The following is a 27131-nucleotide window of genomic DNA, read 5'->3' on the forward strand; positions in this document are numbered from 1 at the left end:
CAAAAAAGGGGTGATTAAAATTACAGTACTGTAAAGGTGTGACTTACTTCCAGTATTTCGCTATCCATTTGCTTACTGACCAATATTGAATTGTCATCAACGGACAAAATGGTAAAGTACACTAAAAAAGTAAACGAGAACAAAAAGGGCATTTTATACATAAGATAGTTGTTTTTTGTGTGAATGTTAGTGACACTGAACATTATCTACTGTTTGTTCTTTTACCTGTTATAAATATTCTATCACCACGTTTTGAAAAACATGAAAAGAACAGAAGAAATGCTCTTTCAAAATGTAATAGAAAATATAGTAGGTCAAAAGATACAACAATGGAAAGTTTTCACTTAAGATTATATGCTATTAAGATATATTACATTATTTATTTCAATGTATTTTGATGTTGAGTGTGGGAGGGGAGGTGCAGAATATGTCATCATTCAAGGCAGGGTAATTTGTACTTCAATGTCATCACGTTGGACATGCAACTACACCCCAAGCATCTCATCCCATCACTTACACCCGAGGTTTGTCCAAGAATCCCACCACCTAACTTCAAGGCTTGTCTAAGGATCTCACATCTGTCTACAAGCCTCAACCAAGCATTCTCCACCTACCCCCAAAGCTCTACTAAGCATCCACAAACTATTTTCAAAGCTCTACTAAGCATCCACGACCTATTCCCAATGCTCGACCAAGCATCCCCCACCTATATCCAAGGCTCAACCAAGCATTGTCATACCGATCTCCAAAGTTTGACGATCTCTAAAATTCCACCAAGAACCCTTTCCCCCAATAGGAATTTCTATTTCGATCACCACTGAAAAGTAACATACAATACGGTTTCTTAAAGTTGTATAACCAGATGTTTTTAATGGTATCATTTCAACTTTGTGGGATGAACCTACCTTATAAAACACTACATAAAAAATCTACATAAGAGTGTTAGCATTAAATTTAAATTCGAATTTTAATTGAATTGAAATACACAACCTTGAATTGGGCATCCATATATCTATAGGGTTAACTTTAACTCACTCTCACAAAGTCTCCGACACACCTCTACACAAAAAGTTTCTCCAAAACCCATTACGAGAACACTAAGAATGAATTCAGAACACAGGTTAGGGCCATGGCAAAGCTGTGAAGGCCAAGGCAACTAACCCAACCCTTTAATCTAATTGAGGTAGCAGGTGGCAGCAGGCGGATTTCCATTACAAGGTTCATTAAACCAATGAACCGAGTCTGTTGAATGCAGATGGGATAAAAATCCACATCCATTTCCATGAAACGCTCCTCTGGGGCAGCGTAGGTGGGTACTTACTAGGGATGGGAGGTTTCGCTTGAAGATTTCAATACCGAATTCGAATCAAATAGGATTTGGGTAATTTTGGATTCGGATTTGAATGCCCATTCCTAGTACTTACCTTAACCATTTGCAATGAAATTATGAATTCTACAGAAAAAATTGCAATAGTTTCACATTCAATCCTATTTATGTACAAAAGTTAGCTGCAAATAAAAGATCTTATATCAGGAATTTTCTTTAAAAACACACGGGAGAGGGGGTGCTCAACTACTGAAAACGTTTTAAATGTAGCCATAAAAATAAAAATGGTGTGAATTAATTATAGTGCTCTATTTGCTAAATGAAATTCAAATGGAGAGGCGGTTCTGAAATATGAACATGAGCATATTAGGGCTGAGCTGATACCACTTTGAACCGATACCGATGCCGATACTCTTACCAATTCCCACCTATACCGTTGCTTGAAAATTACAATAATTAAAATTTGTTCAAAATATTGATCAATAATGGTGTGTAAATATTCTTCTCCAATTTTATGCATCTATTTACCAAGGAATTTGCTTTAGAATATTCAAGAACTTCATCAGGATATGAAAATAGATGTAATTTAATCGGAAAAATACAGCTTTTTGTGCAAAATAGGTGCACAATGAAAAGAAAATTTGAATTTTGCATAATTTCCAGGATAATTAAAACCTCTAACGTGTCGTGCGGATTTTTGCGGACCCCATGATAGAACAATATGTCGGAAAAGTATCAACTGGTATCGGTAGATGAATTCCAACCGATTCTTTCAGATTCCGATACCGATACATCGGTATCGGCTCAGCCTTAGAATATACTATTCCCTAAATGTTTATCTCAAATTTATTTCTCTTTCTCTTTTGGAAGGCAGGGTAATCAATCTGTTCTATATGTATTGCATGTTGGGTTGCCTACCTGTATAGATAGGATTTGCAGTTCTGCTTTTTCCTTTGCTGAAATGCAACCACTACACTCTTCAAGCCATACTTACCACTTCTTTCCTGCATGTTCCAGGCTTCTGGAAGAAGATGGAGAAACACATCTCCCAGCAAACCACCGACGGCAAAGCTTAGAAGTCTACTCAGAGTACGGGCTCCGGCTGGAAAGAAAAGGAGAAAAAATTTCAGATCAATGCTTACCAAGTGCAACATCAATGAACAAACATACTTACTTGGGGATGATTTGGTTTGGTTTGAGTTGGTGTTTTAAGTCCACTTTCTGCACAGTAAGGCTAATCGGGACTGGACCTACAGTTTAAAGTGGGATCCGAACCACTTGTGCCTCCACCGGGTATCGAACCCGGGACCTCTTGATTACAAGGCGACGACGCTACCTCTGCGTCATGGGAGAGGCCCTACTTGGGGATGATGTAAATACAATTAAGAATAATGCTAAAATATTTTTCAAAGCAGCTAAAGAGATAGGTTTCGAAGTTAGCAAAGAGAAAACTAAATATATGCTTACAGGCCGAAACAAAGTGTTAGGTAATAATACAAATCTAATTATTGATAAAAACTCGTTTCAACCAGTTTCCAAATTCAAGTACTTAGGAGTAATACTAACAAATGAAAATGATATTAAAGAGGAAATAAAAAGCAGACTTAATTCAGGAAATGCATGTTACTTTTCTCTTCATAAACTTTTGTCGTCTAAGAAACTAAAGGTTAAAATATACAAAACAGTAATTTTGCCTCTAATATTATATGGATGCGAAACTTGGTCCCTTACATTGAAAGAGGAACATAAATTGAGAGTATTGGAAAATAAGATTCTTAGGAAAATATTTGGGCCTAAAAGGGATGAAGAGACAGGTGAGTGGAGAAGGTTACCTAGGTATATAATTTAGGAGTGCTTTTTTTGTATTCATGTCCAGATATTATTAGAATGATTAAATCAAGAAGATTTAGGTCGGCAGGCACGAATGGGAGAGGAAGGAAGAGTTTACAGGATTCTTGTTGGGAAACCTGATGGTATGAGACCTGTAGGAAAACCAAGACAAAGATGGAGGGATAATGTTGAGATGGACCTAAAGGAAATTGGTAGGGATGGAAAAGAGTGCTCAGGATAGGGACAGATGGAAGGCCTGTTTGCTGCAGTCATGAACCTTCGGGTTTAAGAAGGCCAGAGAGTGAGTTAGTTATATAATTTTTTAGTTACTTTGCAAACAGTGCATTTCTTAAGTTTTAACGAAAGGAACGAATTCGACGAAGATAACTGGGCTCGTAAAACTGGTGAAACCAGTGTAACGAGTGCACTCACGATCCCCGAAATGACGTGTCAATCATACCCCGGCACGGGGCCAAACGTCGTTATGTGTACGGGAAACCGGTCGTGACTCACGGTCCAGTTATCAAGTTCGGTACTGAGACGGTCGTTTATTGTCATACTATTGCGAGGCGGAGATTAATACCTTGAAATGTTACACTGTTTGGTTTACCTTTGAGATGTAGATTCGAACAATCATAAAACACTAATAGCATAATATCCGGTACCTGAAAAACGTCAAATAACAACACTGACGAACGGTAAAAAAGTGAATATATATTGTAACAACAAATAAAATATTGCAATCAACAACTGTTTACAAAACCTCCTCACTCTCACAACATTCACGCTATCTCTCTTTCACACACATGAGGTATTTTTACATGTGAAGTATGGATACAAATCATGGATCTCATTAACATATCATTCCTTTTAATTTTTAAACCTTTATGTGAATTTAGGGCATTTGTCTGCCAGCTCCTGTGCTCTTTTAATTTAACTTAAGTGCCAGCCCTCGGAAAGCGGTTAACTAAGACAATTGGGTCGGCGTGGTTAAATCTTTCGTTCGAATGAACGTATGCATCGAGTCGCAGCTCGACATTATACAAGTTTCCCGGACGGGGGCATTACACACAAGCCTCTCTCGTCCCATGAGAACAACTACTCAATTACATAGTGATGCAAAAACTTAATTGGCTCCAGCTGCCGGAATACACTAATCAATCGTCGGCGCGAGCAAAAATTACCTTAAAAACCACTATGCAACAAATAATACTATTTCACGCACACGACCTTGCAATAAAAACAACTACGCTTTCCACAATTAAAAGGGACTCACCAGTCAACTATCGACAAATTAAATGGCGCGACGGGGCGGTCGGTTACACAAGAAATGGAGCACACCTTTTGACAATTTACACTAAACATTAAAGAAATGAAATGGAGCTTGTAACGCTTAATGCAGACAATTAAATTAGAATATCAGAACATGAAATAACCCTTTTTTACAACAATACCAAAACAATTTTTAGACGCGGAAATTAGGTTTGGGTTTTTCCTGAGTAACTTTGCGAATAAGTGAGACTTCGGCGTTAACTGTACGGTGTTGATACTAACGACGCATGTTTACATTGACATGAGACCCTCTGAAGTATACTGTACCAGACTCTGCTACATGGCGTGGTCATTCATCTCTCCTGGACGCGGGACTTGCACACGGTTCCTTTGTGGCGAAATTGTCCTCCGAGGTCGATCGCGACGAAGAATAATTGCGACGATCTGGTGTACTTGCACCTCCTTAGTACTTCGGGCTTTCCTCTTGTCACTAGCGTCGGATGTACGTGTTCACGCGCCGGTCAGGAATCTCTCCAGTGTCGGGCATCAATTGGACGTCGACCTGCAATCATCTCTCTCTGGTACCGGGCTTCGTTTGGGCGTCGTTCTCGAATCGTCCTTCCCTCTCTCTCTCTGGTAACGAGCTTCGGTTGGAACGTCGATCTGGAAACGTCCTTCGGGCTTTGGTTGGGACGTCGATCTGAAAGCGTCCTTCGGGCTTTGGGCAGTGTTTGGTTCTGGTGTCGTCTTTGGCGTTGGCTGACTGGCTTCGGCGTCGTTGCAGGCGTCAGGGGGAGCGACGGCTCCCTTCTCTATCTTCTCTAGCCCTCCATCATTATGTAGTCCACGCTTGGCAAAAACAAATCACCGCGTAATCTTCACCAAAATAAGGCGCACACTGGTAACGCTCTATCTGCGATTCACTCACGGTACGTAAGGAAACAAAGTCCACGGACACAAAACAATAATCACGCGAGAGTGTAGCGCGGAGATGCTCTCTCTATGAAATCCGGGTAAAAACTGTCTTCGGGATCGTGGTACTCTTGTTTATATGTCCCTTTCGAATTTGTCCGTTGGGAAGGACGCCCAAGTCGCTTGGCTTCTGTTTCAGAGGGATGGAAATGACCTCTCTCCATTGTCTTGAAACGCGGTCAAGTGCGCGTCGTCGATCCTTGCAAGCTTGGGCTCCAGCTGGGATCTCTGGTCATCCGTGAACATGGGTTAGCCCGCCCGCTGCGACTCAAGCCTGGTCTCGACGAAAATATTCCTTTCGTATCTCCGTGTCGGTGCAAATATGTCATGTCCTAAGCCGAAAAGACAGTTCCGCTGTCACTCAAGAAAAACCCTTCTCCCAACTCCCGACGTGTGGCTCGGATACAAGTTTATCCACAAAATAAGATCAAACCTCACACTTTCATGTTTGTGCATAAAATGAATCAATAAACAAAAATAATTTTTATCGAACTGCGTTTTACATGTCACTAGATACCGTGACATTCTCGCCCTCCTTCCGATCCAAAAAATTCTGTAGGCGAATAAAATTTTTTTACTACTCAGGGGCATGAAATTTTGACTACAAATTTTTTAACACCCTGTACAAGAAAAGTCAACCAGTTCGATAACACAAAACACATGATATAAATGATACCTCCAATTTACATAATAAATATACATTTTATACACTCTGGGTATGGCGCAATGTTATCTTACTAAAATGGCGCGATGTCGCTTAACCATGTTTCGCCATCCCATTCCTCCCTTCGGCGCTGATAACCTGACGACCCCGGCTGTGGAGACGTGTTGCTGGGATTCAGCCCGTTCGCGTTTCGCGTCGGGCTCCTTTGAACCCTCGGCGGGCTGCGCCTTGTGTGCCCGCTGTCAGAACGCGGGCTCTCCGGTCTACTGTCGGGGTGACGTTGATAATATCCATTGTTCACTCGCCCGTTGTAAAAGTTGCTGTCGGCGCTGTTGCCATGGTGACCCGGCGACCTACGGCTCGGTCCACCTCGACGTCTCCTTCCTCGGCACTGGCGTCTGCGTCGCGGTGAAGGCGGATTGTCTTGAAACTGGCGAACTTCGGCTCCTGGAGAGTGTTGCTGCCCATCGTACCTCCTCTGGACGAAATGGACGCGTGGGTGCTTGTTTCCCCGGTTTCCTTCATCCTCCGGTCGCCTTCTTTTGTTCCATCTTTCGTTTCGCGTCCTCTCGCGTTCCTCTTCGCACTGGTTTAGGTTCTCTAGAGTGAGCGACATGGCTTCTGCATCGTAAACGCACGCCCCGTTGAGATGCCGTCTTATCTCTTGCGGGTAATGATAAATTAGGGCCGCAATTATCTCCGACGTGGTCATCTGTGGCTGGAGAGCTTGGAACTCATTGAACTTACGCCAGAAATATTGCGAAAAAGTAAGCCCCCCGTTCCTGTCGTACCTCTCGTTCCTCAGCTGGATGAGCATCCTTTCCACTTGCATAGGGCGCTGAAATTGTGTCAGGAACGCTTCCCTAAACGCCGAGTATGAATGAAAGTGTCTTTCATTCCGATCCAGCCAGTTCTTTGCCCGATCTTGCATTAGGCCTTTCAGCACGAGTAATCGCTCCCCATCCGCAAGTCCTAACTCCCGCGCTGTTGCTTCGAATTCCTCGATGAAGGCAGACGGCAAAATCCTGTCGGCCCCGGAGAACTTCTTGAAATGTTTCTTATATTCCGGCGGGAACAGAGCTCTTCTCGTTGGTGCTGGTTCAGATCGTATATCTTCCCGGGTTGAAGTTGGGGCTTCGAACGGTCGCGGCGATGGAAGATGTATTCCAGGTTCCACTTCGCTTCCTCCGTTGACAAGCGTAGTCGGTCTTGCGTCACTCGCGCGCCTTGAAGACAAGGGGACCGCAGCTGGCTGTGGTGACGTCATAGCTGCCGGCTCTCGCGATGATCCCGGGACGTCAGCTACGTTCAATTGTTGCAGTTTATCCTCGATTTCCTTTATCTTGTCGGAATTCCCTTCTGCTATGCTCGCTGCTCGCCGCACTTGTCGCTCGAGGGCATCGTTGCTCCGATTGCAGGCCGTCTCCAGCTGTGCACACTGCTGGCCGATGTGTTGCAAGGCTCCTTCCTGTTCACGCACGCTCTGCGCCAGTGTTGCCACCTTGGCTTCCTGTTCATTGACGCGAGCGTCGGTCCTGGCGATCCTGGATTCGATTCGAACCTCGGATTCTTGGATCGTCTGAAGGAGTTGTTGCTTTATTTCTTCTCCGGAGGCGCGAACCGTCCCTTGGAGGCGTTCTTCCATCCCTCGTACCTCGGTCTGCATCCCTTGCACCTCAGCCTGCAATCCCTGGATGTTGGTTTGGACTCTGGTTTCCAATCCCTGGATGTTGGTCTGGACCCCTTGCATTTCAGCCTGCAATCCCTGGATGTTGGTTTGGACTCTGGTTTCCAATCCCTGGATGTTGGTCCGCATCTCGGTCTGCATACCCTGGAGCATTTGGAGGACCAGCTGGAATTGGTCGGCAACACTGCCACTTCCTACATCATCTACTTGTTCCTTGCTGTGGTCGCTGTCCGCACGTGACGATGTACCCCCTTGGGCACTTGGTATCTCCCTTTCCATTTCCAACGTGCCTTTGCACTGAAGACAAACTGGTCTGGCCCCCTCGCTGTCGATTTCGAAATCAGCAAATTCCTTTCCACAAGCCTCGCAAACCATCATGACGTCACTCTTGTTCAAACAGTCTATACGACGATTTCTTAATCTCATGAAGGCCTTTCGTTAATTATCTGCTCAATCTTCTGTCGCACTTTGGAACAGTTACGCAAACTTACGCGAGCTCACACAAAATGTGAATTACAAATCGATACATAAAAAGAAAAAGGAGGTCCGTCGGGAATCCCTTATCCCGCAACTCAGCCTGATGCCATAAATTATGCCAACCAAAAAAAAGTACACAAAAAGTACATAAAAATGCCCTATGCAGCTGCCCTTGCTGCTTTCGCCGAAAAAAAATATCTGCCCTATTGTTACCAATTACGCCCAAAAACGTGTCCTTACACGTGAACCAACGACAAATACATCAAAATAACCCTCGAAATACAAAACGAAAAACACACCAATAACCAGGAACCTAACACAAGAATTTTATGCGTGACGTATACAACAATGAAATTTCTACCGCTCTCGCAACCTGGTTTTCCTGGAAAGACATGACAAAAGTTGCCGTCCCATGTTCGCGGCGCCAAATGTAACGAGTGCACTCACGATCCCCGAAATGACGTGTCAATCATACCCCGGCACGGGGCCAAACGTCGTTATGTGTACGGGAAACCGGTCGTGACTCACGGTCCAGTTATCAAGTTCGGTACTGAGACGGTCGTTTATTGTCATACTATTGCGAGGCGGAGATTAATACCTTGAAATGTTACACTGTTTGGTTTACCTTTGAGATGTAGATTCGAACAATCATAAAACACTAATAGCATAATATCCGGTACCTGAAAAACGTCAAATAACAACACTGACGAACGGTAAAAAAGTGAATATATATTGTAACAACAAATAAAATATTGCAATCAACAACTGTTTACAAAACCTCCTCACTCTCACAACATTCACGCTATCTCTCTTTCACACACATGAGGTATTTTTACATGTGAAGTATGGATACAAATCATGGATCTCATTAACATATCATTCCTTTTAATTTTTAAACCTTTATGTGAATTTAGGGCATTTGTCTGCCAGCTCCTGTGCTCTTTTAATTTAACTTAAGTGCCAGCCCTCGGAAAGCGGTTAACTAAGACAATTGGGTCGGCGTGGTTAAATCTTTCGTTCGAATGAACGTATGCATCGAGTCGCAGCTCGACATTATACAAGTTTCCCGGACGGGGGCATTACACACAAGCCTCTCTCGTCCCATGAGAACAACTACTCAATTACATAGTGATGCAAAAACTTAATTGGCTCCAGCTGCCGGAATACACTAATCAATCGTCGGCGCGAGCAAAAATTACCTTAAAAACCACTATGCAACAAATAATACTATTTCACGCACACGACCTTGCAATAAAAACAACTACGCTTTCCACAATTAAAAGGGACTCACCAGTCAACTATCGACAAATTAAATGGCGCGACGGGGCGGTCGGTTACACAAGAAATGGAGCACACCTTTTGACAATTTACACTAAACATTAAAGAAATGAAATGGAGCTTGTAACGCTTAATGCAGACAATTAAATTAGAATATCAGAACATGAAATAACCCTTTTTTACAACAATACCAAAACAATTTTTAGACGCGGAAATTAGGTTTGGGTTTTTCCTGAGTAACTTTGCGAATAAGTGAGACTTCGGCGTTAACTGTACGGTGTTGATACTAACGACGCATGTTTACATTGACATGAGACCCTCTGAAGTATACTGTACCAGACTCTGCTACATGGCGTGGTCATTCATCTCTCCTGGACGCGGGACTTGCACACGGTTCCTTTGTGGCGAAATTGTCCTCCGAGGTCGATCGCGACGAAGAATAATTGCGACGATCTGGTGTACTTGCACCTCCTTAGTACTTCGGGCTTTCCTCTTGTCACTAGCGTCGGATGTACGTGTTCACGCGCCGGTCAGGAATCTCTCCAGTGTCGGGCATCAATTGGACGTCGACCTGCAATCATCTCTCTCTGGTACCGGGCTTCGTTTGGGCGTCGTTCTCGAATCGTCCTTCCCTCTCTCTCTCTGGTAACGAGCTTCGGTTGGAACGTCGATCTGGAAACGTCCTTCGGGCTTTGGTTGGGACGTCGATCTGAAAGCGTCCTTCGGGCTTTGGGCAGTGTTTGGTTCTGGTGTCGTCTTTGGCGTTGGCTGACTGGCTTCGGCGTCGTTGCAGGCGTCAGGGGGAGCGACGGCTCCCTTCTCTATCTTCTCTAGCCCTCCATCATTATGTAGTCCACGCTTGGCAAAAACAAATCACCGCGTAATCTTCACCAAAATAAGGCGCACACTGGTAACGCTCTATCTGCGATTCACTCACGGTACGTAAGGAAACAAAGTCCACGGACACAAAACAATAATCACGCGAGAGTGTAGCGCGGAGATGCTCTCTCTATGAAATCCGGGTAAAAACTGTCTTCGGGATCGTGGTACTCTTGTTTATATGTCCCTTCGAATTTGTCCGTTGGGAAGGACGCCCAAGTCGCTTGGCTTCTGTTTCAGAGGGATGGAAATGACCTCTCTCCATTGTCTTGAAACGCGGTCAAGTGCGCGTCGTCGATCCTTGCAAGCTTGGGCTCCAGCTGGGATCTCTGGTCATCCGTGAACATGGGTTAGCCCGCCCGCTGCGACTCAAGCCTGGTCTCGACGAAAATATTCCTTTCGTATCTCCGTGTCGGTGCAAATATGTCATGTCCTAAGCCGAAAAGACAGTTCCGCTGTCACTCAAGAAAAACCCTTCTCCCAACTCCCGACGTGTGGCTCGGATACAAGTTTATCCACAAAATAAGATCAAACCTCACACTTTCATGTTTGTGCATAAAATGAATCAATAAACAAAAATAATTTTTATCGAACTGCGTTTTACATGTCACTAGATACCGTGACACCAGTTCTAAGCGAAAGCGCAGCGTTTTGTTTCCACATGACGTCCAGCGGAAGGCATGTCCTTTCGGCAAAAATAATCTGTAGTGCGGGCATTGTTATTCATTTTAACCACGTTTTAGGAACAGTTGAGGCACACTCATCTTGTGCATGTTGCCTCATATCTCTCTGTTCAAAATAAGTTGTATTTTCTGAACTGGTGCAGTTAGAAGCTTTCATGCAAACGCATTGTCTGCAAGTAACGCACTTCATGCATCGCACGAAAATTGATTTAAGGAACGCCATAACGAACTTCAACAAGTTCACGGCAGGGCCAATGGCCATTACTCGTCTAACGTGTTAAACTCATGCTACTCTCGCTACAACGTCAGGGGTCCCGGGTTCGAATCCCGGCCTTGGGCATGGTTATTTGAGAGTGTCCATTCATCATATCATCACTCATCCCCATCTTCGCAAATTAGCCAAAAGTGGCACAAAAAGCGAATGAAATAAAGCAAATCAATCAAAAATCGAATGGTGTGCTTTCGAATCACGCCCAAAGAAAGGTTTGTACTAAATTTGAGAGAGACAGCGCCTAACAGTGAGTGACCCGCAAAACGAACACGCTGATAGAAGGTGCATACTCTGCAGGCAATCTGGCGGGTGCTATACCGCGTTTGTTAGAACCTGTCCCGTTTCCCGCGATAGGGAGCGCTCGGCAGTTTCGGTGCCAATGAGAAACGAGGAAAAAATCGTCTGCTGGACAGCGAGGAGCGAATGGAAGCCAGAAGAGAGGCGCTTACGCAGACGCTGTTGCCACGTTGCGTATTTTAATTGGCTGCCTGGCTTTGACTTTCTCCAGCACCGAGAAAAGCCAGCCATCAGATAGCGCGGGAACCGGGACAGGTTGTAACAAACGCGGTATAATCAAGTACTTCCAAGTTAATAGGTATCATCCAGCTGAAGGATACTCCTTCAGCCAAATTCCTCCTCCTGCTTGCTGCATGACGTGAACTTCTAACATAAAAGTGGGCATAGATGCTATTCTGAGGCGGAAGTGTGTGCCGCAATGACAAAAATAAATAACTTCATACAAGAATGTACGATGTAGTTACATTGCTAACGGAAGTTCCCGCGTAACCTAATTGTTAAGGCTTGACTGGACCTTTGGCAGCCGTAAGGGTGATTTTTCTCAAATTTTTCCTCTTCATTCGCTTATAATTCTTTAATTCTAGATATTCTCAGAAGTTACGCGATTACGTAAGGGCTGGTATGGACATCGGTACGACGGTTGGTACCCCGGACATCACCAGGAAGGAAAGAAGATGGGAGAGATTTCCTGGGAAGTATCGGGTACTTTAGTACTCTAAATAAAGATCTCCGTTTTCCATTCCACTGGTACTGATGAGGGATCGCATTGTAAATCGAATATTGTAAATTTTACGATACTTCTGACAGCCTGAATCCTGGAAAAAATTTACCTGTGGCTTAATCGGGGTCTGAGAACATTTGTTTCAATTTCTCAGATCTGCACTAATTAGCTTCGAACGTGCAGGCTCTGCCCTTGCCAAGATACAGCGCCAGGAAAATGTGGCCACCAATAGAGAACGGGATTCGCAATACACAGATCCGTTAATTGAGATTCTGTTGCGTCACATCTCATGATGCGAAACAGGGATGCTTATGTCATAGAGAAACATCCGGAGATAAAAGTCGCGATTAGCCAAAAGCATCACAAAAGCGACGTAAAATAACAAAAATACAAAAAACTCCAGCGGAAACTAATTTAAATACAAAAATTGAATAGGTATTTTATACAGATAATTTACTACAAGTGACAACGTTTACAATATATTCTGGACAGCTTCGAAATTCTACAATCCAAATTTTGCATTGTGGTTTCCTCAAAAATAAGAACGAGGCACATTTCCCCCCATAATAGTTTTTGATTAATTGATTTGCTTTATTTTACTTAGCTTTTTGTGCCACTTTTGGCTAATTTGCAAAGAAAGGGATGAGTGATGATATGATCAATGGACACTCACAAACATCCATGCCCAGGCTAGGATTCGAACCCGGGACACCTGGCGTAGTAGCGCGATGTGCTAATCACTCCGCCACGGGGGTCGGCCCCCATAATAGTGTTATCCCCTCAAAAAACATTGCTTCAATTTGAATTTACCATGTTCATGCAATAATTAACACATATTATTGCGGCTGAAATGAAATTATATGTGTGAAATATATAATTTTTGGGTGAGTTTGTGTTTTAAGTCCACTTTATGCACAGTAAGGCTAATCAGGACTCGACTTACAGTTTAAAGTGGGATCCGAACTACTATGTGCGTCCACCGGGTACTGAACACGTGACCCCTTTATTACATGGCAACGACGCTACCACTGCGCAATCGGAGGCCCTACGGAAGAAGGGTGATATGAAGCAAGTGATGAATGCCGGAAAAGTATCGGGAATTAAATTCAAACCGATACTTTCCGATACCGATACCCGGTATCGGTATCGGCTCAACCCTAGATATTATTACCAGGGCCCGGGACTTTATGCCCCATAAAACTGTAAAATATGTATGTAATTATGTAATAAAAATTGAAAAATGTCATAAAAATTTAAAATATGTCAGAAAAATGCAGAAATATTCCCAGTAAAGCCGAAAATATGCACAAAGGTACTTTTGAATTTCATTATACAGGAAGTAGGTACCTTCCAGCAAATATCGACTAGGGTGTACTAGTTGGTAAGAAAAGACGACATCTGCTTCTAATTTTGTTCGTCCATAATTTCCTTATCATTACCTTATCTGTTGCGGTAAAGGTACGAAGAAAAAAATATAAAATAACCAATTAACATAAAGTCCTGGGCCCTAATTATTACTACTGAAATGACAATTTGGAAGGTTACAGTCCCTAATCGTAGACCCTGTACATAAATACAAAAAAATACAATGCCTTTTCTTGCTTACACGCACACACACGTGTGTATCAATGGGACCACCGACCACGCTCCCCTTTTGACCACGATTGTACCTTTAATGTCTGGGACCTGATCCAACTATAATGGTGTCAGTCATTATGTCTCGGTATATCACCGACAAGCTTGGGTTTGAATGCCGGGCTGAGATGCCAAAAGTAGTCTTTCCCATCCCAAGACTTGGACAAGATTGTAATTCTTTCAATGCTTAGCATTCAGACAAGCCAGGAAGGGGTGGGGGAATGGGCATGTTTATATATTTCTTTCGCTGGAAAGGTCCGAGCTCAGTCGGATTTGAACTGTGAAAGTTAACGTTTGGATAACACTAATGAAGGAGGTGAGTTAGTAACTGCAGAAGCTTGGGCCTTCGATATTATTGATTGGATTAGATCGATTGATTGGCGGGTGGGAAATTGCATAACCTGAAATCAGAACACTACAAATTACTTAGCTAATTTTTGCGCCACTACAACACGGCAGTTTTCCGTAAAACAATATAACTTATAGATTATAATATTATTTTATTTAGTGCAAACATGAATACAGATGAAATACTGTGCCTTGCATGGTATGCTACCCCTTTACTTTTATGTCAATTGGTTTGCCTTCCAATAAGGGATAGGGAATTTTAGAAGATTTCTCTTGATTGTGCTTCTACACAGTTACATACTCGGAGGATGGGGATTATAACACCGGTGAACATATACACACACACACAAATATGTACACACACACATATATATATATATATATATATATATATATATATATATATATATATAACGAACCTGCAAGCGACATGACGACTGGGAATTATCGCTGAAAATTAAATCGGATATCTCTGAAGGTACTACTACACAACTATAGACGTAATGCAAAGTTTACTGTGAATGAACTAGTAAATAGATTTCTTTCTAAGCTTGTTCATAATATAAATAAGTTAATAAAGGACCGAGAGTGTGTTATTTAATACTAGTTTTTAACGGGTTCATTTTATGTACGTACATGTTATATCTACCTGTTTTACATTTATTGTGTATTAATACTATATTGTGTATTATTCATCAGTCACTATGCAATTACCAACACACACCCACACACTGCATATATATATATATATATATATATATATATATATATATACATACACACACGAGATTAGACTCAAAGGTAAGCTGGAGGCAGATGGCAAATGCCTCAAAGCCAATGAAAAAAGACTGGAACTTCCACATTTACATTTGTTAGCATGTTAACATTTGAATAATGTAGTTACAGGGTAAAGGGAAAAAATGCAAAACAACATGTGAACAAACCTTGCCATTAAGCCTCGCGCAGCCTCCTGCATCACGATCAAGATTTCTAGGTTTCAATTACTTCAGCTGGTTTGTTTCGATTATATTTTTTTAAGCACAATATTTCATAACAAGTATACTTGTCCAGTCGAAAATTAATTGTCCCACATATCATAATTTGTAGCACCGCTAACTTTCTCACCATTGACCTGTTTACATACGGAAAGACGACGATGATATGCTTTGCATATTCAAAGAAAAAAATGTCAGTCATCTCGAGTATTAACAGTTGTAACGCGAAGGACGGGTGATATTGCTAATGTGTAGCAGTGGCGGCGATTAGGGGGGAGGGCAGATGCCTCCCCCCAAAACTTATTGCCCCGCCTTGTCTACAAGGAAAAAGTTAACTGTCCTTGCCCACCAGTTTTGGCACCCAATCGTCGCTACTGATGCATATACTTTTATTCGGGTTGCATTTTCTATTTTTTTTTTTTTTCACGATAATAAGCAGATGTTTTATTTACACATCTGAACTTACTGTGCATTCAAAAGATACGAAAACGTTACACAAATTAAACGTACCATCACGCCCTCTTAACAAATGTAAATACAGAAAAAATGTATATATTGTATCCTACATCGAACGGCCATTGTGACAGCAAGCGACAATAGCGCCTCGGTGGTAAATTGAATCGTGAATGTATCGGGACGTAGACTGTCTGGTATGGGGGAAGTGGTAGTTTACCGGTATCAGTAAACTTAACATATAATTTAGAATCTTCATTTATTTGTAGTCTGCTATAAAAATGAATGGAAGCGTCGTGGTAAATGGAGCGGTGAAGGAAATGCAAAACGTAACTTAGTTATGCAAGCAATTAAGCACAGTAACCGTCTCGGTGTTTGAGGGTTCCACGTTCGAGTTCTGGCTTGGGCATGGGCGTTCCTTTGTAAATGCCCATTCATGGTACAAAATAAGAAAAAAATACAAATTAAGTACAGCATGCCTCAGAAATCGCTCGACCGCAACTTCAATATTTGAAAACATGAAAACCGAAATACATATGAAAAAAAATTCCAGTGTCCAGTTACAGTGACGTCATCAAAAGAAAAAAGAGTGCGAGGTCAAGGATGAGAGGAAAGGGGTGAGAATATTTTAGGAAGGGGGGCTGTCACATCACATAGCATGTGTGTAATCTGTATTCAGGATGAAGGCTTATTTACACAACAAAACTTTTTTCGTCTAATTTCTCGGGGGGGGGGGGGGGTTGATAAAAGTAATTCACTCTTCGACAGGGTGAAACGGCCTAGCGTATCACCCCCTCCCCCCAGTACTGTAGTCACTGATTAGTAACCATGCAGCTATTACCAACCTGCAATTTAGGGACTGGTTACGGGACGCGAGCTGGTTCCCTGCCTGGGTAAAGCGTAACAACTTTTCTCCTGAGATTTCGGGCTGGGTATGGGACCGGTGGTCACCCACCATCGTGAGGGAATTGGGGAGCTATAGTGGAACCACGAGCAAAACAACCTGCGCAGACCCGCGACTCCTGTGCACCGTACCCCCGCGAGTAGGGGCGGGGGAGAGTGGACCATGATTCCTTATGGCCCGAGGTGGAGGGAAGAAGGGAAAGCTGCGCGGGGACTTTTCGTCCCAAGGTTTTTTTCTTGTGGTCGATCTATACTACAGAAAACCTAGAAACAACGACCGGAGGGTTCGTCATGCTGATCACACTTCACCTCATAACTGGTTGTATGATCGCCCACCTCTGCAGAGGCATGTGGGAGCGAGGCCGGCATATAGTCGGTACGTAGGACCTGACACTCACGGGCTGTTGCGCCACAGATTATTAATTTTTATTTATACATGAAGTATTTTTCAACATGTTCGTTGTAATTTCTTTAACAATTTTGAAATACATATAATTTTGAATTGCAATCATTGGAAACAGCCTGATTATAACGAACCCTCAATATGACAGTTGAAAACTAAAAAAAAAAAATGCATTTTCAACGCATAGAAATACATACACCCCACCCCCCTGTTCCAAGGCAGCTCAAATCTGTTTTAAGAGAGGCCACAGACACAAATAGCCAGCAGACACACATTCCTAAGTCTTAACGAATTGTACCGGGACATCTTTGAAACAAGACTATGGAGTCAAGAGGAAGAAATGAAAAATAAACCCATCGGGGCGTCACATCACAAAGGCACAAGGGCCTCTAACACAACACGGTTTGGCTCGGTGAGGATATCCCCCTTCACGCCTTCTGAAAAGGGACAAACCGAGGAATCGTGCCAAATGAATCTCGAATCAAAAGCATAAAAATCTACCCTGTCCTAACATGCCGGCATAATTGGCAACTGGATGTCTCCTACTATACGCTGTTAGGCCGACCTCTGTCTCTCATTGGCTGCATCTGCCCGTCTTAAATGCAAGCTACTGTACCAGCGGTGCCAACCCTGGCATAGATTAACTAAACCTAGCATAATTCGGCGGCGCGATTACACGTCACGAAATAATTTACACCCACAGCAGCTATACAGGATAAGAGTTGACAACTGAGCGTTGGCAGTCTCCGTCTCGAGCCTTGAAACACATACTATAAACAACAAATACAAAGTGTCACCGCACAAACTTTCACATCGTATAGACGCCATTAAGGCAAACACTATTTTGTTCCCACTACGAGTCCAAGAACCAAGCAATACATGCTTACAATCGCTACTAATGGATTGACTTTGTATGGCTTGGACGGATTCACATAAAGTGGCTTAAACCTGTATCACACGGAACTGGATTTCCAGTAGGAATGTCCCAGTTGGCGCTGGACTCGCTTCCCATTTGCTAGTTTTCGTCTCACACGATACTTGTTACCGTACTTGTCGATAGACTTTTGTTCCCATAAGACATTGCGCAGTAAAGATGGACGAGCAATTTGAAGAATGTTGTAGGAGAATTACTGCTTTGTTCTTTTATTGGAAATTAAAAAATAAAAGTATGGACTAAAGATTAAATTGAAAAATATATAGTAATCAATGCGTACCGAACAAGCTTTTTAATTAACTCGGGTATGCATATTCACATAAATGAGACTAGCAGGATTCATTCACACATTTTTAAAAAATCAAACATTTAATTTAATACACTTGTAAGTAATAATAAGGATTTTCATTTTCGGCTAATCATATTTGTCACGTACACGTCGCATCGCTTTGCATAAATACCTAAATATTAGTGAACTGAGCACGAATGCACTACACGTCATCTCTTTCCTTTTTTATATCGAGAAACTAACAAAAACAGCCAACACTCGGAAACCACAGACAAAGGACTCCCCTTTGCAAACTCACAGATTATCTTCACATGGCCAAACTATGCTCTGATTGGCTGTTCCGCAGAATCCAGTCGAGGAAAGTTAGTAGCAATTACAACATGACCTATTCCTCCAAACTAGTCAAGTAGCCAGCCAGGCAGCCATCACATCCGGGCAGTTCAGCGCCAACTAACTGGATATCCAGTTCCGTGTGATTCGACCTTTAGTGGCACACGGTTGGACAGTTGAAGTATGTGCCACTTTATCGCAACAGGAGTGTACCTACTAATAATCCGTGAGGGCCAGTGCCTATCCACCGACTGTCGGCCTCACTCCCCCCAACCAGTCACGGGGTAACGTGTGGTCACCACGACGAACCCCCAGTCGTTGTAGGTTTCCGATAAGCAGGTTACGCTTCTCATTCGTAGCTCCCCAATTTCCTCACGATGCGATGGTGGGTGACCACCGGTCCCATACACAGGCTGAAATCTCAGGAAAAGATGTTACGCTTTCCCCAGGATACTCGGCCTATGCGCGCCTCCCGTAGCCAGAGCCCAAAGCGTGCACCTTAGACCGCATAGGCACGGTGCGGGACAGTGTACCTAATATAAACAAGAAATATGACTTATCAATAAATAATCAGGTAGATATTCACTTGGTTATGTTCGAAGAGGTTGCATCTCTGACACCAGTCTCACTGCAACGTCAGGGGTCCAGGGATTGAATCGCAGCCTGAGCATGGGTATTCTTCATGAGTGTCCCCACATCATTGCTCATCCTCACCGTCGCGATTAGCCAAACGTGGTAGAGAACTAACTAACTAACTCTCTAGCTTTCTTAAACCCGAAGGTTCATGGCTGCAGCAACACAGGCCTTCCATCTGTCCCTATCCTGAGCAAGATCTATATACTCTTTTCCATACCTACCGATTTCCTTTAGGTCCATCTCAACATTATCCCTCCATCTTCGTCTTGGTCTTTCTACAGGTCTCTTACCATCAGGTTTCCCAACAAGAATCCTGTAAACTCTTCTTTCCTCTCCCATTCGTGCCACACGGCCTGCCCACCTAAGTCTTCTTGATTTAATTATTCTAATAATATCTGGACATGAATACAAATTATGTAGTTCTAAATTATGTAACCTTCTCCACTCACCTGTCTCTTCATCCCTTTAACGTCCAAATATTTTCCTAAGGATTTTATTTTCAAATACTTTCAATTTATGTTCCTCTTTCAATGTAAGGGACCAAGTTTCGCATCCATATAATATTACAGGCAAAATTACTGTTTTGTATATTTTAACTTTTAGTTTCTTAGACGACAAAAGTTTATGAAGAGAGAAGTAACATGCATTTCCTGAATTAAACCTGCTTTTTATTTCCTCTTTAATATCATTTTCATTTGTTAGTATTACTCCTAAGTACTTGAATTTGGAAACTGGTTCAAACGAGTTGTTATCAATAATTAGATTTGGATTATTACGTAACACTTGGTTTCGGCCTGTAAATATATATTTAGTTTTCTCTTTGCTAACTTCCAAACCTATTTCTTTAGCTGTTTTGAAAAATAGTTTAGCATTTTTCTTAATTGTATTTATATCATCCCCTAATAAGTCTGCATCATCTGCATATGCTAACAACTGAGTCACACCATTTAATTTTAGTCCTTCGTTAGTTTCTTTTACCTTCCTAAGCATATTCTAAGGCAAAATTAAAGAGCAATGAAGATAATGCATCTCCTTGTTTTAACCCTGTTTTAACCCATCATGAATTGTAAATTTGTCAGACACATTAATACCCACACAACTTTTACTTTCTGTTTCACTGGTGCATACTTTTATCATATTAACAAGCTTCTTAGGTATTCCAAACTCGACTAATATATTATATAATTTATCTCTTTTGACTGAATCATATGCTTTTTTGAAATCAATAAATAGCCGATGGACACTTTGATTATATTCCCATTTTTTCTCAAGTTTCTGTCTGATGATAAAAATTTGATCTGTAGTTGATGTGTTACGTTTAAATCCACATTGGTAGAGAAGCGAAGTGAAATAAACAAAATCAATCAATTAAATAGTCTCCCTCTCCTATACAAAATTATGGAAGTGTTTCGTCTCGTTCTCGTCGCAGTCTATTGAATTGTTGCACATTTTGCACAGATAGGCTAATCGGGACTGGACCTACGGTTTAAAGTGGGATCCGAATCACTGTGAAACGTGCCTCCACCGGCTACGGGACCCCTTGAATACAAGGCGTGGTTGACTAAGAAAAGCGCTGCTGAAAACATAATGTTGCACCTTATCTACCCATGGGGTTGGCAACACTCGAACGAACCTAAATCGTTAGCGCTTCAAGTGTGAGCGCGCGTCCCCCGCTTGCAGTCATGAAGACAGCTTTTAAATTAGAATAGAAACACGACAACAATCGGAACGCGATCCCCAGGAAAAACCAGCTTTGTCTATTTTCCCGGGGACAAACAAAGCTGGACTTTTCTGGGACTTCGATTTGGCAGTTGCTTGAGCCACGTCCGCCCCAACTCTTATCATCCGCGGATCAAAAAAAAAGTTCTCTGGCGTGGGAGAAAGTGCGTGTGCGTGAGGGTGCGTGCGTTTGAATTCCGCGTAGAGTGACTGCAACAGTATGGACGACACCGCACAGGAACTTGCTATTACTGGTAGGAAAAGCCACAGGTCAACCTACGTGGGGCATGGGGTGAGTACAATTTCATTAGTGGGACACTTTCTGAATGAACCCGCGATCCCCCCCCCCAAAAAAAAAAACCTGTCGTAGTTTAGAATGTGTTGTGTGCAAGCAAAGAACCAAAAGTAGGGGGGAAAATGGCTTTTTCTAAGATTTTGCCACATTGGGTTTATCCAGAATTTTTAATCTGGAGGGTGTACAATCCTTCACATGGGAGTCCAAAGCCAAATGCAATAGCGTGCCCAGGATTTTGGAAAGGAAGGGGTTAGATGTATTTTTTTCAGTAGTCAGTCCTCATTTTGCCATCTTTTCATGCCTTCGACGTTCTCTATTTAGAAATACTAGGTAAGAGGGGGGGGGGGGTATGAGCCCCACCAAACCTCCTTGGGCATGCCACTAGCCAAATAACCATGAACAGGGTCTTTGTAAAATTTTTAGGAAGTGTTGTGCAAAATTTATAGGTGTGTGGATAAATAGTCGCCACAAAAAAATCAGAACTGATGATCATATTTATGGAGATACAGGCGTCAGAAAATGCTGTTGGCATAAAAAAGGACAAAAATCAAACCTGTGCCCATGTCGACTTACCTCCATCCACCCAAATGCGCGGAAAGTCATACGGACCCTTGCACTTAATTTCTTCGACACATCCTCCCTACAAATTTGCCAACAGTGCTAAAATTTGACGATTTTTCGGTACCGAATTTGTTTCCTCCCCTTACAATTACGACCACAATTCTATACTTGGACCGAAAAGTATGGCTTCCCTTCAGGGTAGTTCATGACATTCCGACTGCCCAGTGGTATATAAAAGCGCGAGAACACTCTAGGAACATACTCGTCGATGGGTGCAGCACCAGTGGTGGAGGTGTACGGAGCTGAAGTAACGCAAAAGCGCGTCTCCCTGCTGCATGATAAATGCAGGTCTCATTCAACCCGCCTTACAGTCCCGGTATGGTACCTCCAACGTTTATACCATCCTTCAGCTGGTCTACATGACAAGCACTCTTTCCGGGTAACTTTAGCATCGAAAAGTCCAAACAGTATCACACAGTCGTAACTGTCGAAGCGTGCGAGAAAAACGTAGAGAAGTGGGCACTGCCGCAGCGGTCTGCTTGGCAATGACAGGGTGCCCGTCAGCTGAGTGGTAATCTGTGTCGAGAAAGCTGTTGCCGCCACGGAGAAGCGCTTGCGTCACAAGGACCACCCACGAAACATCGCTTCATTCGTTCTAAACACTGCCGTTCCGTACGGGGCATTCTGATTCACGTTACAGAAAAAAGAAACAGCTACAAGCAGTTCGTTATTCGTAAATTTTCTTCTCGAAAAACATCGGTGCTCCAATTTCAGTATTATTCTTAAACTTCTGGCACTTTAAAACCTCGACCTTCACCCCCCCCCACCCCCCCCCCCACACACACACACATTGACGCAACGGCCCATTTACCCTAACTGGCTTCCTTCTATTCAATATAATGCAAATTGGTTACAATCATTTGTCTCATTCACAATTTTGCTTACATTTGCACATAATAACTTCACTTGGATGAATTTGTAAGACAAACAATTTTCAAGAACCATCACAAAGCGGAGAGCGTTGAGTGGTCGATCCAGGATTTCGCCACGGAAGGTTCCAGGTTCAAGACATGACCTGGGCAAGGCTGTTATTTTGTAGCCGTCTTTTCATCATTCCTCATCGTCGCAATTAGCTTAAAGAGGCAGGAAAGTGACGTAATATAAGTAAAAATAGGAAAGTCATCACTAGGGAAAGGATTTTAAGGTGCAAAATTATGGTCGGGAAAGGGAAAAAAGGTTCTCAAAATGTTTTCAAAAAGGCGCAAAAAAAAAAGGTGCTGATAAAATTCCTTTATCCAATGCTCTCTTTCTCTGCGCCTTCTGTATATAATGCGCGCGGACCGCATAGAGAACTGTGGTTCTGACGAATAGGTGCTGCTGAAGTTCGTTTTTTCTCTCGCGGGTTTCGCTACATTATCTTGAGAACTATTGGGGCTGCAATGATTATATTATATCATTTTATAGCTCTAGTTCTGCTCTACAAAATGAGACTGTAGGATTTTATATAGCTGCTCAAAAAGAGTGAAAATCGTTTATTTCTCTGTCCAATTTTTTTTAACAAAACATGACAGAAAATGAATGAAAACAGCCTGCACCTTAAAATCCGTTCCCGTGTCATCACAGTAAGTTTAAGTGTGACTCTGCTTTAAAAATTTTATAATAATAATGCAACAATCTCCTTGCTGATAGTGATAACTATGCATTAAAAGCAGCCAAAATATGCACACAAAAATTCAAAAACTTACAGTACCTACACTACAAATTGTATACGATGATCTCTGTGTGTGTATGCGCTATATGAATCCCATCAATACGCCACTGCCCATATAATTCCACGACGGGTGTTAATAAATCAACTCAAGATTGACAAAAATACAGCCCTTCACAACTCGAGACGAGACCGAGACCGAGACTGCCAGATCTCGTCTCGATACCATAACTAATATGTAGTTACTCCCTGTTGATTTTTTTAAAAAAGGCACATAGCAACTCGATCGAAATTGCCAATGTTTGAATGGTTGAACGAAAGGGGAAAAAAATCCATGCTACGTTGCGTAACACTCGTGAAGTGTATGTGCTTATCACGGCACTCCTGAAGTACTACAATTAGACAAATCATATCTATTATCAGCAATTACAGCAGTTTAAACCGTCATTGGAGACTACTTCAGACTTCTGTTTATCTTGGTATCGTACTAATCTGGGAATGCCAACATGGTGTTGAGAAGAAGAAGTATCCTTTCTCACAAATGTGGCACACTTTTATGCCTAAAACATGCATCTCGTCGGTACTGAAAGTAAACTCTTTTCCCTTTTAATAAAGTCATCGTGCAACCTGATTAGTGTTGCCCACGGGACGAGACGGGACAGGCTTTTAAAAATTCGAGACGAGACGAGATTGACCATGTGTCATAAGACAAACGAATATTTTCGAGACGAGACAGCATTTCCACGAGACTCCACGAGACGAGACAGGCCAAAGTCTCGTCTCGTGGGCAACACTAAACCTGATCAGTGATGAAATTTTTTACGGCTATTTTCTTTCCTCATTTGGATCACAGAAGAGAAACTCGTGATGCACACTTAGCCTTGAGAAAGGTCATTTTATTCAAAGAGGAATCGTAGAAGATATCCCTTTTGTTGCGCAGGGGAAGTGGACAGTTTTGGAGAGCTTAAAAAAGAACGAAACATAGGGGAGATACTGACAGATGTAACATAGATGTCACCACAATCGGAGACATTCTTATTACACAATTTCCTAGCATAGCGCGCTATGATTCCCGGGGTCCAGGGTTCGAATCCCGGCCTGGGCATACGTGTTCTTTGTGAGTGTCCGTTCATCAATTCCATCATGTAATCACTAGTCCTCATCGTCGCGATTAGCAAAGAGGCATAAAAGCAACGCTAAATAACAAAAGTAAAAATCAAATCAAACCACAGTGTTTAACACAAAAGTAAACATGTTCAATAACACTAATTAATAGTCCCACTCGACACTCTTCACCTCCTAGCTCACCGTATCAGAACTAAACAGATGAAACGTATAGCCGTACATGGATTGCATTCATTGGTGACAGTGAAGTGGCTGACATGGGCTTAACAGGGACCCATCCGAAATGTTACCAAATGACAATGCTCTACAATGCAAGGTTGTATTTTTTAAATAAAATCCAGTGTGTGTGGGGGGGAAGGGGGAATCCGGTAACTACTCTTGAAGCATCGGGATATTTGTAAAATGGGGATGCAGAAACCAGAGGAGCGTTTCCCCTCATCACCGCCCTGCACGTGGTCGCATGGCATGGTATAACCATAGAGCAAACACGAAAATGTTACTCTATGGTATAAGCCAGGAGTTCACAAACTTTTTGAATCTGCGACGCCCTTCCTACACTATGTTCCGGGAATCTCTGGAGCTCCGCGTGAGTGGAAAAGTGAGTGCATGGAGGGGGAAAAACGCGGCTGCAGCTACCAGCCTTTTGGAGTAGTGCGTAATGCTATACTCTGACCACTCGCTTTCTCCCCTTCTCAACCTTCATGCGTGGCCTTGCTCCACAGATTCCCGAGACAGAGTGTATGCAAATTTTCCGTGTGACGCCCGTTTCCAACACTTGAGAAAGGCTAAATCCGATTTGATGGTATTTAAAAAAATATATATATATCATTTACATTGCTACCTTGCACTATTTTAAATTTTAAAATACAGAATCAAAATGAAATTTCAGAACTGTAATCTTTTTGATTTGAAAATGTAAACCGCATTAAAAATTTGTAGAATTATCTATGCATGTTGCGTTTCCTGGTTTATTGCTTCGCGACGCAAACTTTGAAAATACAACTGTTCTATGCAAATCATGGTACCGCACAAAACCTGCACAGTTCTGCCACCTTCAGACAAACAATACAACTACTTGCGGGAAGAATACGCTCGACCCCACACTTCTTTAGCCAATTTTAGCTTGGAAGCGCACGACGTAACGAACAAACCAGAGAGCAGCGAACTGCGTATACGTCGACAAACAGTCATGACCTGCCTTTGTTTCGGTATTCTTTGGCTATTTTGTCCTGAAATATCAAGGACAAAAGAAGCTTATATAAGGAATTTGAATGTTCAATCCCCGGTTGGGCCATATTTTCAGGGGATCAGAACAGCAACCTTGACTGGATTATTCGTGCATAAAGTGGGTAACACATCTTGCAAAATCATTGTGACGAAAAATAACTCGAAAACAAGTACAAAGTACATTTTTGCATCGACAAAACTGCAACTGGACAACTACCGCAAGCGAAAGTATGTAAATGGCAGTGACCTACTTCCAAACCTCCTACGCCGCTAAATACACGTGTGTACACAAAGTTTAATATGCACAGCAGTCTTCGAAACGCTTAACACTGAAGAAGAAGCCCTTGGGTCACTTTCGCTGGTACCTCTTCACGCGCTGGCAAACTTCAGAATGACGCATCAGCATCTATGTGGTATCGCTGGAAAAATTCGTTTTTTTTTTGGGGGGGGGGGCATTTCCGCACCGCTCCTCTCCTTGTCGCCACCTCGATGACCGAGCATCATGATCTCTTCACCGAAGGTTTCGAGTTCGGGTCCCCGCGACGCAAGATCAGAAATATGCAAATCGAAAGGAGTTACAGGACTAAAAACTGAATTGGAAAGTCCTCCCCGATGGCGTAGTGGTAACGCCTTGGAACCAAGGGGGCCCGGGTTCGATACCCGGTGAAGGCGCAAAGTGGTTAGGATCCCTTAAACTGTATGACCACCCCCAATTAGCCTTCCTGTGTATAAAGTGGACTCTAAAACAAATGAAACAAAGAAACTGAAATGGCGGGACTGTTACAGTCATCGTACTTGGAAAAGATTTTAAACTTTGCTGCCTACACTGTTAGAAGTTACTGGTACCGTAGCAAGAGCATCGAGCAAGAATCCACTATTAGAGTAGCAATATCACGATTCAAAACTGGTAGCCGATCCGCATATGGAATCCAGGATTAACGAAACTGTTCGTATCCAACACTCACGATGAAGATGAAAATAACAGAATCTGTGAATCGGCAATATATCCCAGGTTAAGATTTGGATATGGTACCCTAGATCCAACAATTGGTAACATTATATTCGAGGTTTGAGATTTAAAAATTTAATTCGGGGTCTATGTATGAACCTGCAAAAATACCCAGCAGCGAATATCCTAATATTTCTAACAATAACACACACAATACACACTGACCAAATCAATGTTTAGCAGTTTTCGTGAAAGCCACCTTC

At 42.5% G+C, this 27131-nt stretch overlaps 2 protein-coding genes across 2 annotated transcripts in view; one reads left to right on the top strand and one right to left on the bottom strand.

The window, feature by feature from the left end:
• Window positions 1–27131, bottom strand: part of Zip99C (Zinc transporter Zip99C) — an 87560-nt gene that overhangs the window by 12903 nt on the left and 47526 nt on the right. Inside the window, exon 2 of the mRNA XM_083126772.1 lies at window positions 2322–2429. Coding sequence (XP_082982898.1) covers window positions 2322–2429 — 108 coding nt within the window. The remainder of the gene's footprint in view (window positions 1–2321; window positions 2430–27131) is intronic.
• The window catches only part of FipoQ (F-box/LRR-repeat protein FipoQ), a 118098-nt gene continuing 111962 nt past the window's right edge, over window positions 20996–27131 (top strand). Inside the window, exon 1 of the mRNA XM_083126771.1 lies at window positions 20996–21295. Coding sequence (XP_082982897.1) covers window positions 21224–21295 — 72 coding nt within the window. The 5' untranslated portion in view covers window positions 20996–21223. The remainder of the gene's footprint in view (window positions 21296–27131) is intronic.

This window comes from Lepisma saccharinum, chromosome 8 (assembly GCF_977018435.1).
Source record: "Lepisma saccharinum chromosome 8, izLepSacc3.1, whole genome shotgun sequence".
Taxonomy (NCBI): Eukaryota; Metazoa; Arthropoda; class Insecta; order Zygentoma; family Lepismatidae; genus Lepisma; species Lepisma saccharinum.